The 16,831-nt window shown below is 38.0% G+C and overlaps 1 protein-coding gene across 5 annotated transcripts in view; it reads right to left on the minus strand.

The window, feature by feature from the left end:
- The window catches only part of AkhR (Adipokinetic hormone receptor), a 79,696-nt gene that overhangs the window by 9,144 nt on the left and 53,721 nt on the right, over positions 1–16,831 (minus strand). For all 5 annotated transcript variants that reach the window (XM_065222068.1, XM_065222067.1, XM_065222066.1 and 2 more), the window contains 3 exons: positions 2,658–2,865; positions 2,457–2,580; positions 2,266–2,407 (listed from right to left, as the gene is read on the minus strand). In XM_065222068.1, coding sequence (XP_065078140.1) covers positions 2,266–2,407; positions 2,457–2,580; positions 2,658–2,865 — 474 coding nt within the window. The remainder of the gene's footprint in view (positions 1–2,265; positions 2,408–2,456; positions 2,581–2,657; positions 2,866–16,831) is intronic.

A 16,831-nucleotide genomic window follows, 5' to 3' on the forward strand; every position in this document is an offset into this window, starting at 1 on the left:
GGAAGTCAAATAGATGGCCCATGACTGCGTTCTTCAATATGATGGGCGTAGCATGTATATGCCTATTTTAATATATCATATAATTAAAATCTTGGTCGACATTAGAAATCTTCCATCTCGGCAAGCTTTCCAATAAAACCAAAAAAACTCAAAACAATGTGATGCAACAGTGCAAATTAAACTGTTTACCATAGAATAGGTCTAGTGTATCTGAACAACTTTGCGTAAGATCGCAGTCTTCTATCTAGTTAAGATGTTAAATTAGGACAAAACATTCTGAATTAATGTTACACGAACACCACCTGGTGAGTGAATTCTGTGCCGAACATTTTACCAAAAATTAGGCCTTGTCCATTTGAACACATTTGTTGAACACGGAAACCTTCTATCTAGTCCATGTGTTAAACACTAGTGCCTCTTCATTCCTGTTTTCTGAACTAAACTCTAATCCTGAAGATAGTTCCAGTTCATCTCAACAGTCTTCTATCTAATCGATATGTTAAGTTAAAGCAAACAATGAAAAGCTATTGTCACACTAGCTCCGCCTGGTGAGTTAACTCTGAGCTTAATTCTTTACCATAGGATAGGTCCAGTTCATCTGAACAACTTTACCCAAGACGGGAACCTTCTATCTAATCCATATGTTAAAATAAGGCAATGAATTCAAAATTAATTTCACACTTCCGCTGCCTGGTCAGTCAATTCTGAGCTAAATTCTAGTCCTGAAGATAGGTTCAGTCCATCTGAATAACTTTACCTAAGACGGAAGCCTTCTGTTAAGTTAAGGCAATCAATTCAAAATTAATGTCAGTCTAGCGGTGCCTGGTGAGTGAATCCTACACTAAACTCTTTTTCTGAAGATAGATCTTGTCCATCTGGACAACTTTGCTGTAGACGGGAACCATCTACATGTGCAGGTTCTGTAGATAACGTTATTTAATGTATATTTTTGATGGTACAACTTGACCATTTTCGTTTTAGCGCCATCTAGTGAGTCAATTCTGTCATACACCACTATCCATAGTTTTGAAGACTTTGTATTGTTGAACATCTTTACAAAACTAAGCAACATCCAATATCATTGGGATCTCGTGATATAAACATTTCTAACATCAAAATGTGCCATTTCATGGGTATATTTTAACAATGACATTTGAAATTTAAGAAATCCATTGAAATTTCGTTAAGATACAGCAATTTGAATTTGGGGTCAAATTGACCCCAATATGTACCTACAGACAACGTAAGTATTCCAATAAATGTTTTCCAATGAATATTTTTTCAAGTTTTTTAATGTAAATTTTATCAAATTTTACAGTGCTCCGGTGGACGCACCTAGTCGCGAAAGAATGAGTAAAATCCATCGACGAATAAAAATGTTACAGCCTCAGCCATTCGCAATGGTCTGGGGTCAAATTGACCCCAAGGTAACAAAGGGTTAATCATCTTATCTTATGACTGCTGCATTAAGTTTTTTTTTAATTGTACAGTGTTTATTTTGTTTTCGTCTTCCGATATTTGCATGCACAATATATATGGCTATATAAATTTATGTACTATATTTAAAACTCTTCTATGTGCATCTCGATAAAGGTTTCTCTGCACGTTTTGTAACCTCAATATTTGCATTTCGCTCACTCATATTTGTAAAAACCACGGTTACCGAATAATATTTTCCTCGAATAAGATTGTCACTCAAATTCAAGCAAATATTTGCTTGAATATGAGGAAAATTGAAGAAAAATGTACTTTTTGAATGAAAAACCGTTTATTTTTTCAAAATTCTGATGTCGGGTATTGAAAGCTGAGAGAAATTCAAGAATTATATAGTTTTACACTGTATCGTTCTCCCAAACAGTGGATGGTGTTGGCAACCTCCGCTATTTTTTGGATGTTTCCTAAACAACTATCTATTTGGGCTTTAGTATCAATAAGCACATCGTAGGCGTAGCCAGAGGGTGGCAGGGGGAGGGGAAACTGCCCCCCTAAACACAGCAACACAAAGGCTTTCGGTGAAATGGCGTTCGGAAAAATGGTATTCGGCCAAATTTTCCATAGCTCGAAACCTGGCTACGCCCTTGAAGCACATGCATGTTAATTTTTCCTTCTTTACATTTTTTTTATTATAGTCACTTTAACACTCTTGGGTCATTCGTGACTTGTCCGGGGGTGAGATTTGAACTCGTGACTTTGGCGTGAGAGGTAAGGATGTTAACCACTACGCCGGGGTCGCCCCCCCTTCTTTACATAATTATTCATACTCACTGGTTTCCTATTTTTTCGTAGCTTCACATTGTAAACACCATAAACTATAGGGTTCATACAGCTGTTCGTGCATGCAAAAAGAAACAATCCTTTTTGCACTCGTTGATCTACGATTTCCGCGGATTGTTTGTCTAGCCAATACCTAAAAAAAATGTTATTTTATTTTCTCTTAAGATAGTTATTTTACTTGCCAGATAGACATAACATAATATGGTGTCCAACAAATTACGAAAGCCATTACAATGGTAATGGTCATCTTTAATGTTCTTCGTTTAGCGCGACCGAGAACATCGATACTCGATCGTCGAAAACCTTCTGTAATGAGATTAAACAATACGTTAATGATAGCTAATATGTCTCTCAATATTTTTAAAAGCAAGTAGTAATCATACCAGAATTCGGCATTCGGCTATGCCGGAATATTTCCATATAAATAGATGCATACGAACATATTATAGTCAATAAGGGCAGTGCATACATAAACATCATAACTAGAAAATTGTAGACGGTTTGGTAGGTGTCGTTCGGGAACGTATTGTATGTCACACATTGCTCGTACCATGTGTAGTTTGGATGAATCTCAACGTGGAAGATGAAAGACTGTAGTAAAAAAGATAAACTTTATAGATTCATAAGAAAAGCGCCATCACATACGGGTAAGTCTTTATTTATTCGCCATATTTGACATTAAAGGCATAGAGATTGTTCAACGCAACATAATTCTATTCTATTCATAAAATCAACCATGAAATAGACTACAGCATTTATCGAGAAGATTGATATAACCGTGAGCAGTGTGACGCCCGGAAACTCGGCGGCTCGATAGTTGTATTAATGATAATTTTGTCCTTTTTAGCAAGTAATATTACACCATATTTTCGACATGATTGTAGTGTATCCACTTTGATGTGATATCAAAATTATTTTTTTGCTGTGTAGCATCTCCAACGGATCTTACACACTTGACTTATTCGTTTGGGGCAATTTGTTACAATATAGAGGAAGCACGAAAGGGCTTATTATGCAAAAAACGTTGCTTTGAATATGCGACGGTGTTCCTCAAAATACCGCGCGTGCCAGCTACGACGGATTACCAAATTATTTGCGTGAAATACTAAAAGAAACCCGTGATGGATTTGAATTGAATAAGTATGACTTGATTGTATAACGTTCAGCTTTCAAATTGAATAAATGGTCAAATATCGATGAGGGCCAGAAAAAAACAAGACTTCAGACTCACCCTCCCTTTCCGTGGACATATAGGCTCAACTTCTACTCACATCTCCTGATGTCAACGTGGACTTTCTTTTTTTGTCAAGTTATGAAAAAAAAGAAAAGTTGTGTCGTGCCAAGCATTTTCAACTTTGTTTTGTTATAGGTATTCGTACCTTGAAAAGGATAACTTTTAAGCAACGTATGACAATAAATCAGATAGGAATAAGTAGAATTCAATTATAGTTCTGAGATTTTTTAACTCATTGCAAGACTTAAGAAGGTGACAATTTCAAATGACCCAGAGATAATTCCAATAGACTTGTATAACTAGCGATGTGTCAAAATGTGAAGTAATTAAGTGTTTGAAATAATCAATTTAATAATCAAAATCAAATCCGAACAAACAAAACACAAAGATAATACAAATTATAAGTAATTAATTATAAGGATAAGGATCTCGGGAACAAATCGAAAAGAACAAATGTCCAGTTTTCTGGGAACGATTTAAGATTATTTGAACTTTCTATATTTTATGGAAACGTTATGTAGTTTATAATTTTTTTGATCTACTGGATATTTTATCGAAAATCCCTTTAACTTGCTTCAAAATTTATCCTAACATGCCCGGGAGCCCCGGAACAACATCCGATGTTCTGTGAGCCTACTAATAAAATCTACTATGCACACCCCTGTAGTAAATGCTTACAAACACACACACAGCAAAAAAAAATTTTGATATCACGTCAAAGTGGATGCACTACAATCATGTCGAAAATATGGTGTAATATTACTTGCTAAAAAGGACAAAATTATCATTAATATAATACATGAACTGACATTACGCAGCTTTTACTGCATTTGTTTATTTATGTGGTCATAAAAATTACATGAAATTTTCGACATGATTGTAGTGCATCCACTTTGATGTGATATCAAAATTATTTTTTTGCTGTGCACACTCAAGTCCACTAGTGAAACACAAATCCAATAGTTAAAATTAATAATGATGGAAACAGCAGTAGTTGAAGTGCACTGATATTTCACTTCAAGTTCTTAGAACTTCGCTTTAGAAGTTCTCCAGAACACACTAACAGTTCACCGGTGCATGATTTGTGAAGTGAAAATGTTAGACAATATTTATCCTGAGAAAATCCAGCTCTGACAAAATTGGAACAACTTTTGCATTTTTCTATGTATCAGGAAGGTATGCCATATGAATCTGATAAATAATTTTACCGAGGTATCAAACATTATAAATTAACAATATGGTTCACTCTTCTATTATCCCCAAGACACGATTTTTCCTGATACTAGCGGCTCTAGTGACGCGAAAGGTGACTAGTACACAGATATAGTTAGTTTGAGTGAGCATGTTGCAATTCGGGAACAACCTACGTTTAAATGCATCGCTTACATATAGAGCTTTTTGACGTTTAATCGGCGCATACTACTGCACCATTTAAATCGAACGAGTGCGAGCAAGAGGGAAACAGATTAGTGGGAAAACAAACCGTTAATTCATACATGTGTGCTAGATAGAGAAAGACGATTAAACGTCAAAAAGGTCTATGGTTTGTATGCCTTTGCACATTTCGCTGGAGAACGAGGTACCCAACACGCTTATTTGAAAGTTTCCATCAATAAGTAAAAAATTGTTCATTATGAAGAATACTGGCTTAACTAGTATTAGTAGTTTTTTTACCCATTTATGAGTATATGTTACCCATTAATCAGTAACTGTTACCCATTAATGGGTAAAAAATACTAATTAATGGGTCAAAATAGTAATTAATGAGTTTAGCCACTTTTCTTTAAAATTGGTATTTATAAATATATTACCCAATAATGGGTACTTTAAAGTTAGTATAAAGATTTAGTTCACTTTCACTCATCATGTGGCTTCCATGGGCTAGGTAAAATTAAATTAATGATGAAAACTAAATTTTGAGTAATTCGGATCAATGAACCTTTGAGTGAAATCTACCTAACGATCAATCGAAAGCAATAATGGAGCACGAACGAAGGCGATGGAGCACACACAAATAACAGCATCATAGGCAGCGCAGGCCCGTATGATTTTCATCCAAAAATAAGTTAAAAGTTCCCAACGGTGAAAATATGACGGTTGAGTACTTTTAGCTGAAAATCGAATTCTGTTTTATTTTTTTAAGTGTTTGAGTTTTTTAACTCAATGTTGAGTGCTTTTTTCTTACCGTGTTTGTTAATATATTACAAAAAAATTTGGGTTAACGATTCATAGCGTGTTTAAAGTTTTCTTTTAGTCAGTTGCCAATGTGGCATGTAAAACGGGGTGGCAGATATAATCTGCATTTTCTTTTATTTGTTTGGTTCACTTCTAAACTAAAAGTACATATTATATTACGTTATTACGTTATTAATATCAAGTATAGTCTGAACGTAGTACAATTTCATGACGTCAGGGTAGGCGTGTAACATGCCTGAGAAAGCTTATACTGTTTGCCACCCCTTTTTTTTGACTAAACTTATGAATTGATTAAACGCTTAAATAATAAGGCCACGAATATTTTTAGTCACCTTTCTCACCGGGAGAGGGTATTACTTGTGCGTCTTTTCAGAAACATATGGGAATTCTGGAAGTGAATCATATTGTAAATTTATAATATTTGGAGATATGTACTCTCTGGGAGATTTTTAATGAGGCTATAGAAAGAGTTTTTCAATCTTTTTAATTATAGTTCTTACTTTGTCCAAATCAGTTCCCCAGGAATCTTGAAAAATATTTTCCAGAAATATTCAGATAGATAGGATTTGGAACATGGGGTCTAATTTTGCCACATTAGGGGCTGTCCATAAACTACGTAGCGGTTTAGGGGGGGGGGGTGGCAATCATCCACGGCCCATGCATAATTTAAAAAAAATGTATCGACGAGTGTCTACGCAAGGGGAGGGGGGGGGGGGTCAAGAATCCAAAACAACCGTCTACGTTTCAAAATGTTTAATCCTAAGGGCAGTGAATCGATTTTAATTTATTTTTGTATATTCTTCTTAATAACTTTCATGCTCTTTGATACTGCCTCCTACGAACATTTTTTAGAAGGATCAAGAGCTGAAGATCGCCATCTATTATAATTGAATCGAATTTAATTTTGCACTGTGGTACTGAGGCAGCTCTTGATTTGACTATAAAAGTAGTCAGAGATTCAAGAGCATAATTAACATCAACTGTGGTTTGCAAAGGAATATTATGATTGGAATTAATTTTTATGTAAATGTTCGATATTTTATGGTAATTGGTAATTGAATGTAGAACTTTTGGGGTTTTTTTTCCTTCACTGAGGCAAATTGACCTAAGAATTTCATAAGGCTCGACTTATGAACGACACATATGAATGTCATAAGCGCGACTTATGAGAGATTTTCGTCTAACATAAGGTAGCTCTTATACGCGTTCAGCCATTCCATTTACTCAAGCGTTGACAGACGAGTAGTCCAGACATAAGACCCGTAATCTCAACGTCCATGGTTCGGTTCCAGTCTACTCCATTTTATTATTTTTTTGTCGACATTATTTTTCATAAGGAAAATCTATGAAATTCATACCGATTTCTTGTGGCTAAAATTCATAAGTGGTTCTAATGGAATTCTTACGTTCTTTTGCCTCAGTGTTGATTTGTTTTCCGTGCTGAGCTCGGTGCTGAGCACCAATGCTACCGACACCAGGGAAGCAGCCCCCACACCTGGACCCTACCTATCGACCCATCAACTCATAGACCGGGGACCAACGGCTTTACTTCCCATCCGAAGAGTGATCAAAGATGTTATGCCTCAGAACATCCTGGCGGCGCCGACTGGGATTAAACCCAGGCCTGCTGGGGTGAGAGGTAATCACGCTCACCACTACACCACCGACGCCGCTAACTTTTGGGGTTGTAAATTATTTCTGGAGATATTGCAAATGTTACCACAACCAAAGTCAGTATGGTTAACTGCAGAATAATTATTAAATAGTATATTATCATTGAAATTGATTTGTAAGTTTATCAAGGTCATTCCTGAGAAAATTCTGTTGCTGACCTACGCATTGGAATGGTAAATAGGCAGCTATAAACGTAAGTATGTATATGTATGTATGTATGTATGTATGTATGTATGTTTGTATGTATGTATGTATGTATGTATACACAATCCAACTTCCACTGTCCAGCAGTGTTTTTATGGAAGAAAAATGTTTGCAATATAATCTATTATTATCTTATACTGATCCCATTGCAAACAATTTTAGCCCGGAAGATGAAAGGTGATAGCTCTGTTGAGATTCAGTAATCCATTTCAGAATGCCTGGTCACTCACGTCCATTCCGAGGTTACTTTCACTTACAACAAGCCCCGCATACCCGTAGTACCGATATAAAATGTATATTGGTACTGCGCGTACACTTCCATCATCAAAGCAATTCCTGCTTTGTAGATGGCACATATTTAGCAGGATGCATTTTTTAATTTTTATATCTAGTTGTAATCAGTTAGATTTCACCGGTTATGTATTGTGTCCTTGCTGCTGAATCTTTGTCATCTCGATTCTCGTTGAGTCCTGTTGAATAATCGGCATCTGTAGTGGAATACTATTCTCTCTCTTTCTCTATCACTCTTCTAAATAAGCAGCTACGTAAGTTGTCAAAATTTAGTTTCAAAAACTTTTAATTTAAATGATGACAGAATTTGGTGTACGCATATGAACAATGATAGCAATACCACCACCAATGAGGTACAGAGAGAGGTGAAGCAGATCGTGAAATATGGTTGTATTAGTAAACCAAAAAATCAAGAGTTGGTTGGAAATGCTAACATGAAGCTTTAGTGTGATGATTTATTAGCTAGAGAATGATCTTTTAGAAGAGGGTAGGTGGATAGTTCCGTTAGAGTACGGCAGTATGAAAATTGAATAGAAGTTGAAAATGAGCGAAGGGCCATTAAAGCGACAGTTTACAAGATAGACGCACATTTTTGCCTAGCCCGTACGATGTACGCGGGGACTTGAAGTATGTCTCCAAGTCCACAGGCAAAAATGTGCGTCCCTCTTGTTGCTCATAAACTGACTGCGGCTGTGGAATAGTTCTAGCGACGTTTTCATCACTACCTAAAGCCCCACGTTTGCGAGAGCATTTCCAGTCGATGGTGTGTTATAATGCAGTTCTTCTTTACCCAACTATTGTGTTGCTCCTCTCGTCATGACCAACGTGATCATCTCAGAGAGAAAGCAGTAGGGTGGTTGTTGCGTGCTGTACCATCATCAGCATTGTTGACGGCTACTCCCGCCTTGAGTTGTTACATTCAAAGTGTTTTTTATGTTACTTCATACGCGAAGTTAACGATTTTCAGAGTTGGTTGGAAATGCTAACATGAAGCTTTAGTGTGATGATTTATTAGCTAGAGAATGATCTTTTAGAAGAGGGTAGGTGGATAGTTCCGTTAGAGTACGGCAGTATGAAAATTGAATAGAAGTTGAAAATGAGCGAAGGGCCATTAAAGCGACAGTTTGCAAGATAGACGCACATTTTTGCCTAGCCCGTACGATGTACGCGGGGACTTGAAGTATGTCTCCAAGTCCACAGGCAAAAATGTGCGTCCCTCTTGTTGCTCATAAACTGACTGCGGCTGTGGAATAGTTCTAGCGACGTTTTCATCACTACCTAAAGCCCCACGTTTGCGAGAGCATTTCCAGTCGATGGTGTGTTATAATGCAGTTCTTCTTTACCCAACTATTGTGTTGCTCCTCTCGTCATGACCAACGTGATCATCTCAGAGAGAAAGCAGTAGGGTGGTTGTTGCGTGCTGTACCATCATCAGCATTGTTGACGGCTACTCCCGCCTTGAGTTGTTACATTCAAAGTGTTTTTTATGTTACTTCATACGCGAAGTTAACGATTTTCAGAGTTGGTTGGAAATGCTAACATGAAGCTTTAGTGTGATGATTTATTAGCTAGAGAATGATCTTTTAGAAGAGGGTAGGTGGATAGTTCCGTTAGAGTACGGCAGTATGAAAATTGAATAGAAGTTGAAAATGAGCGAAGGGCCATTAAAGCGACAGTTTGCAAGATAGACGCACATTTTTGCCTAGCCCGTACGATGTACGCGGGGACTTGAAGTATGTCTCCAAGTCCACAGGCAAAAATGTGCGTCCCTCTTGTTGCTCATAAACTGACTGCGGCTGTGGAATAGTTCTAGCGACGTTTTCATCACTACCTAAAGCCCCACGTTTGCGAGAGCATTTCCAGTCGATGGTGTGTTATAATGCAGTTCTTCTTTACCCAACTATTGTGTTGCTCCTCTCGTCATGACCAACGTGATCATCTCAGAGAGAAAGCAGTAGGGTGGTTGTTGCGTGCTGTACCATCATCAGCATTGTTGACGGCTACTCCCGCCTTGAGTTGTTACATTCAAAGTGTTTTTTATGTTACTTCATACGCGAAGTTAACGATTTTCAGAGTTGGTTGGAAATGCTAACATGAAGCTTTAGTGTGATGATTTATTAGCTAGAGAATGATCTTTTAGAAGAGGGTAGGTGGATAGTTCCGTTAGAGTACGGCAGTATGAAAATTGAATAGAAGTTGAAAATGAGCGAAGGGCCATTAAAGCGACAGTTTACAAGATAGACGCACATTTTTGCCTAGCCCGTACGATGTACGCGGGGACTTGAAGTATGTCTCCAAGTCCACAGGCAAAAATGTGCGTCCCTCTTGTTGCTCATAAACTGACTGCGGCTGTGGAATAGTTCTAGCGACGTTTTCATCACTACCTAAAGCCCCACGTTTGCGAGAGCATTTCCAGTCGATGGTGTGTTATAATGCAGTTCTTCTTTACCCAACTATTGTGTTGCTCCTCTCGTCATGACCAACGTGATCATCTCAGAGAGAAAGCAGTAGGGTGGTTGTTGCGTGCTGTACCATCATCAGCATTGTTGACGGCTACTCCCGCCTTGAGTTGTTACATTCAAAGTGTTTTTTATGTTACTTCATACGCGAAGTTAACGATTTTCAGAGTTGGTTGGAAATGCTAACATGAAGCTTTAGTGTGATGATTTATTAGCTAGAGAATGATCTTTTAGAAGAGGGTAGGTGGATAGTTCCGTTAGAGTACGGCAGTATGAAAATTGAATAGAAGTTGAAAATGAGCGAAGGGCCATTAAAGCGACAGTTTACAAGATAGACGCACATTTTTGCCTAGCCCGTACGATGTACGCGGGGACTTGAAGTATGTCTCCAAGTCCACAGGCAAAAATGTGCGTCCCTCTTGTTGCTCATAAACTGACTGCGGCTGTGGAATAGTTCTAGCGACGTTTTCATCACTACCTAAAGCCCCACGTTTGCGAGAGCATTTCCAGTCGATGGTGTGTTATAATGCAGTTCTTCTTTACCCAACTATTGTGTTGCTCCTCTCGTCATGACCAACGTGATCATCTCAGAGAGAAAGCAGTAGGGTGGTTGTTGCGTGCTGTACCATCATCAGCATTGTTGACGGCTACTCCCGCCTTGAGTTGTTACATTCAAAGTGTTTTTTATGTTACTTCATACGCGAAGTTAACGATTTTCAGAGTTGGTTGGAAATGCTAACATGAAGCTTTAGTGTGATGATTTATTAGCTAGAGAATGATCTTTTAGAAGAGGGTAGGTGGATAGTTCCGTTAGAGTACGGCAGTATGAAAATTGAATAGAAGTTGAAAATGAGCGAAGGGCCATTAAAGCGACAGTTTGCAAGATAGACGCACATTTTTGCCTAGCCCGTACGATGTACGCGGGGACTTGAAGTATGTCTCCAAGTCCACAGGCAAAAATGTGCGTCCCTCTTGTTGCTCATAAACTGACTGCGGCTGTGGAATAGTTCTAGCGACGTTTTCATCACTACCTAAAGCCCCACGTTTGCGAGAGCATTTCCAGTCGATGGTGTGTTATAATGCAGTTCTTCTTTACCCAACTATTGTGTTGCTCCTCTCGTCATGACCAACGTGATCATCTCAGAGAGAAAGCAGTAGGGTGGTTGTTGCGTGCTGTACCATCATCAGCATTGTTGACGGCTACTCCCGCCTTGAGTTGTTACATTCAAAGTGTTTTTTATGTTACTTCATACGCGAAGTTAACGATTTTCAGAGTTGGTTGGAAATGCTAACATGAAGCTTTAGTGTGATGATTTATTAGCTAGAGAATGATCTTTTAGAAGAGGGTAGGTGGATAGTTCCGTTAGAGTACGGCAGTATGAAAATTGAATAGAAGTTGAAAATGAGCGAAGGGCCATTAAAGCGACAGTTTACAAGATAGACGCACATTTTTGCCTAGCCCGTACGATGTACGCGGGGACTTGAAGTATGTCTCCAAGTCCACAGGCAAAAATGTGCGTCCCTCTTGTTGCTCATAAACTGACTGCGGCTGTGGAATAGTTCTAGCGACGTTTTCATCACTACCTAAAGCCCCACGTTTGCGAGAGCATTTCCAGTCGATGGTGTGTTATAATGCAGTTCTTCTTTACCCAACTATTGTGTTGCTCCTCTCGTCATGACCAACGTGATCATCTCAGAGAGAAAGCAGTAGGGTGGTTGTTGCGTGCTGTACCATCATCAGCATTGTTGACGGCTACTCCCGCCTTGAGTTGTTACATTCAAAGTGTTTTTTATGTTACTTCATACGCGAAGTTAACGATTTTCAGAGTTGGTTGGAAATGCTAACATGAAGCTTTAGTGTGATGATTTATTAGCTAGAGAATGATCTTTTAGAAGAGGGTAGGTGGATAGTTCCGTTAGAGTACGGCAGTATGAAAATTGAATAGAAGTTGAAAATGAGCGAAGGGCCATTAAAGCGACAGTTTACAAGATAGACGCACATTTTTGCCTAGCCCGTACGATGTACGCGGGGACTTGAAGTATGTCTCCAAGTCCACAGGCAAAAATGTGCGTCCCTCTTGTTGCTCATAAACTGACTGCGGCTGTGGAATAGTTCTAGCGACGTTTTCATCACTACCTAAAGCCCCACGTTTGCGAGAGCATTTCCAGTCGATGGTGTGTTATAATGCAGTTCTTCTTTACCCAACTATTGTGTTGCTCCTCTCGTCATGACCAACGTGATATTCATGTTAGCATTTCCAACCAACTCTGAAAATCGTTAACTTCGCGTATGAAGTAACATAAAAAACACTTTGAATACAAAAAATCAACGTAAACACAAGTAGTGACGTCACTAATTGCTTGTATCGAAAATGGGTTTTACTCACACAACTTAACCGATTACTTCACCTCGGTAATCCAGTTCATTGTGCCACCACCAGCAATACTATGAAGGCAATAATTACGGTTAACAAAATAATTGAGGTCCTGGGTTCAATCCCAGTCGGCGTCGCCGGGATGTTCTGAGGCATAACATCTCTGATCACGCCTTCCTTCGAATGGGAAGTAAAGCCGTTGGTCCCCGGTTCATGAGTTGATGGGTCGATAGGTAGAGTCCAGGTGTGGGAGCTGCCTTCCTGGCACGTCGGTAGCATTGGTGCTCAGCACGGAAAACAAGATCGACGGAAAAAACAAACCAAAGGAGAAAAAAAAAATTGAGGTCTCTTTTTACCTCATTGCCTGGGTTTAAGGAAAGTTTCAGCTATATCAGCAATATGCACCCCAAGCAACACACATGGCCTATAACGGTTCATATAACCTTTGTTTGAATGGTTTCAGTTGTATAGCAGTTTACTCAACATAATTCTATTAATTTGTGTTACTTGGGACGTTATGAACGTTATCTGCAATAGATCGAGCATTCCAGTTTCAAACATTTAATGATATAAAATCCATTACTGGATTTTAGAGTCATGACTATATTAGTTGCAAATTTACGACCAGTATAACATTATGATGGCTTTTTATTTTGATTTGTACCAGCTATTGTAGCAAAGGTAGCTAAAATACATTGAAGCGGCAATTTTTCACTGGATTTATCCCTTTAAATGTTGCCTTTGAACAAGAATTACTATTAGAAACTAATTGGTTTCCTATGATGTATTCCAATAAGGCCAGTTGGATTTTGTTCGACTTCTAAATAAATTGCTGTATGAATTCCAAGGATCGAAGAGGAATTTTCCAACTTGAAATCCAAGTCGGATACGCCCCGCCTTGAATCACATTAGGGTCAATGTAGTTCTTCTTCTTCTTCTTCTTCTTCTTCTTCTTCTTCTTGGGAGGATCGTCCGCGCTGTGTTACCTAGGTTGCGGTTCGGTCAACGATTAAAATCACTTTCAAGTTCCATAAAGTTCAAATAAAGTTCCAACCAAACCTTCAAGTTCCATAAAGTTCAAATAAAGTTCCAACAGAACTTTCAAGCTACATGAACATCAACATAAAAAAATGAAGAGTAATTTCCTGGATTCGAACCCGTGTATTCGGTATTCGATCTACGATTGCTAACCACTGTGCCACAAGTGTGTTGGAATACCATGCGGCAAACACCAATTTAAAATTCATCAATGTGTTGTGTTTCGTATTCAAGCCAGTCAGCTGGCACTGAAAACAGCAACAGTAAGAGGGACAACAGCTCATTTTAATATATCTCAGATGACGATGCTAACATGAAGCTTTAGTGTGATAAATTTATTAGCCAGAGAATAATCTTTAGAAGAGGGTAGGTGGATAGTTCCGTTAGAGTACGGCATTATGAAAATTGAATAGAAGTTGAAAATGAGCAAAGGGCCATTAATACGACAGTTTTTAAAGTTAGACGCACATCTTTTGTCTAACCCGTACGATGTACGCGGAGACTTGAAGTATGTCTCCAAGTCTATAGGCAAAAAAAACCAACTCTGAAAATCGCTAACTTCGCGTATGAAGTGACATAAAAACACTTTGAATGTAACAACTCAAGGCGGGAGTAACCGTCAACAATGCTGATAATGGTACAGCACGCAACAACCACCCTACTGCCTTCTCTCTGAGATGACCAAGTTGGTCATGACGAGAGGAGCAACACAATAGTTGGGTAAAGAAGAATTGCATTATAACACACCATCGACTGGAAATGCTCTCGCAACGTGGGGCTTTAGATAGTGAAACGTCGCTAGAACTATTCCACAGCCGCAGTCAGTTTATGAGCAAAAGAAGGACGCACATTTTTTATCTGTAGACTTGGAGACATACTTCAAGTCTCCGCGTACATCGTACGGGTTAGGCAAAAGATGTGCGTCTAACTTTAAAAACTGTCGCATTAATGGCCCTTAGCTCATTTTCAACTTCTATTCAATTTTCATACTGCCGTACTCTAACGGAACTATCCACCTACCCTCTTCTAAAGATCATTCTAATAAATTCATCACACTAAAGCTTCATGTTAGCATTTCCAACCAGCAGTCAATGTTAATCTATGAACTAAACCCTACGTGACTGTAAAATCGATCTTTCCTTATGTGGCATTGATGCATGTTTAACTTTTCGCGGCTGTCAGAATCAACACACCTACGTCTACGGAGCTTACGCAGTAGTGATTCGCAATACGGTAGAGCTTACTAAAAGTTTGTTTGAGCTTATTTAGTTTAGAATTCGTTCGGTACGGTCACGAACTTTTGAAATGATTTATAAAATAACTAAATTGAAACAAAGCTCAATAGTAAAATAAGTAGAATATCTAGGGAGGAAACGAAAATTAATTAACTTGCCAACATAGGCTATTACATTTATTTTGGTGGCACTCTTTCAATGATAATAAGCCTTTTTTCTCACTTCGGTTCGTTCGGCTTTCGGAATTCGCGCGGTTTTCGTAACTTACATAATTTAGATATTTCGTTCGAAACGGATTTACTTATTCTATCGGTTTACTACGCCTATGTATCTACGCGCACACGTCACAGCATTTTTTTCATAACTATCTTGAAACAATACATACGGAATCCAGTGTTTAAGCTGCCAACATAGGCTAGTCCTTCTGCTGTATTGCCAAAGATAGAAGCAACATTTATTCAAATGGGTCAAGTCTTGAAAACTAAGATGTCACGTAGCTCCAGCTTGATACCCAAAAAAAAACTATTATTGCTTCCAACGAGAGATCTGAACATCAGCAGTAAGGTTTTAGATCTAATTTCTGTCCTACTAAGCACAACCCGCGCTTTACCTCTCTTTTCTGAACGAGTTTAAACAAAAAAATGTAATATTTTTTATCAAAAATGACTTGCAAATTTATTCACCTTTCCATACGTACCGTTGAATTTGATAAAGAGTCACAAATTGTTGAGATATTGTCTAAAATCTAACACTGCTTCTTGATTCTAAATTCATTCTACGAGTTTCAATTCCGTCCTAACGCATTGAAACGCCATTAGATTTTCTTCGTCCTATGGATAAACCTAGAAAAATTGGATTCGCTAGGAGCGGTTCTTTTGTTTTGAGAACAATGAGCGTAAATATTCATACAATGCGCTCTAACAGGATTAATGTTGTAGCTAATGAACTAACGCATCGGAACAAACCTATTATTGATTTGTGCACGGTGAAATCACAGACAAACAGACGTAACTCTTTGAAAAAGTTTTTCTTGAAAACATAGTATCTCAAAACATAGGACCTCAGTAGCGACATCTTTCAGGCTTCTCGCGGAAAACAAGCTTGCTCGCTAACTCGCAAACAATATTGCATAAAAATTTTATAGTATGTATAGAAACGTCAAAGTGATCCGATGCCAGCGCTGCGGCGAGTAGTTCGCGGAACAGATAATATTCAAATCAACCGTTATATGCGTGAACGAAGATACACAATGAAGAGTTACGTCTGTTTGTCTGTGGTGAAATCATTGATATTATTGATCTTTTCTGATCGATAGTACGGAAATGGGCGATTACGACGAAGTAGCGCTCTACCCTACCGTCAAAATTATTGAAGATAATACAATCATATTTAATTTGGTGATTTGGATTTGATGCTAAAATAGTGAATTCAAGCTGCTCAAAAGGAAGAAATTATTATTTATCGAAATGAATACATCAAAAATTATATAAAGTATTTTTCATTTGGAAAATCTGGATATTATCTAAAAATAGACAGATATCTGTATCACAATATTAACAAATTTCACGCTAACTCGACAATGATGATGTCAATGAAACTTTGTAAGCGTATAGATTTCGTCTACTTAAGCAACTTTGCATACTTATTTTCTTTACAAAATCTAGACCAACATCTGGAAAGGGCAGAACTTTTTTGTCATCATTTTCTTCAAAAAAATATAACTCAATAATGTCAAGTCCTACAAAAATGTTGCCAAAGGATGATTTATAGAGAAATAAATGAGCTTTTGTAAGAAAATATAAAATCAAATTAAAGTCTTTTCCTACACTGAAAAAATAATTGAAACATAAA

The sequence above is a fragment of the Ochlerotatus camptorhynchus genome, unplaced genomic scaffold, assembly GCF_037179485.1.
Source record: "Ochlerotatus camptorhynchus isolate MF236.1 unplaced genomic scaffold, CSIRO-AGI_Acam_v1.1 ptg000155l, whole genome shotgun sequence".
Lineage (NCBI taxonomy): Eukaryota > Metazoa > Arthropoda > Insecta > Diptera > Culicidae > Ochlerotatus > Ochlerotatus camptorhynchus.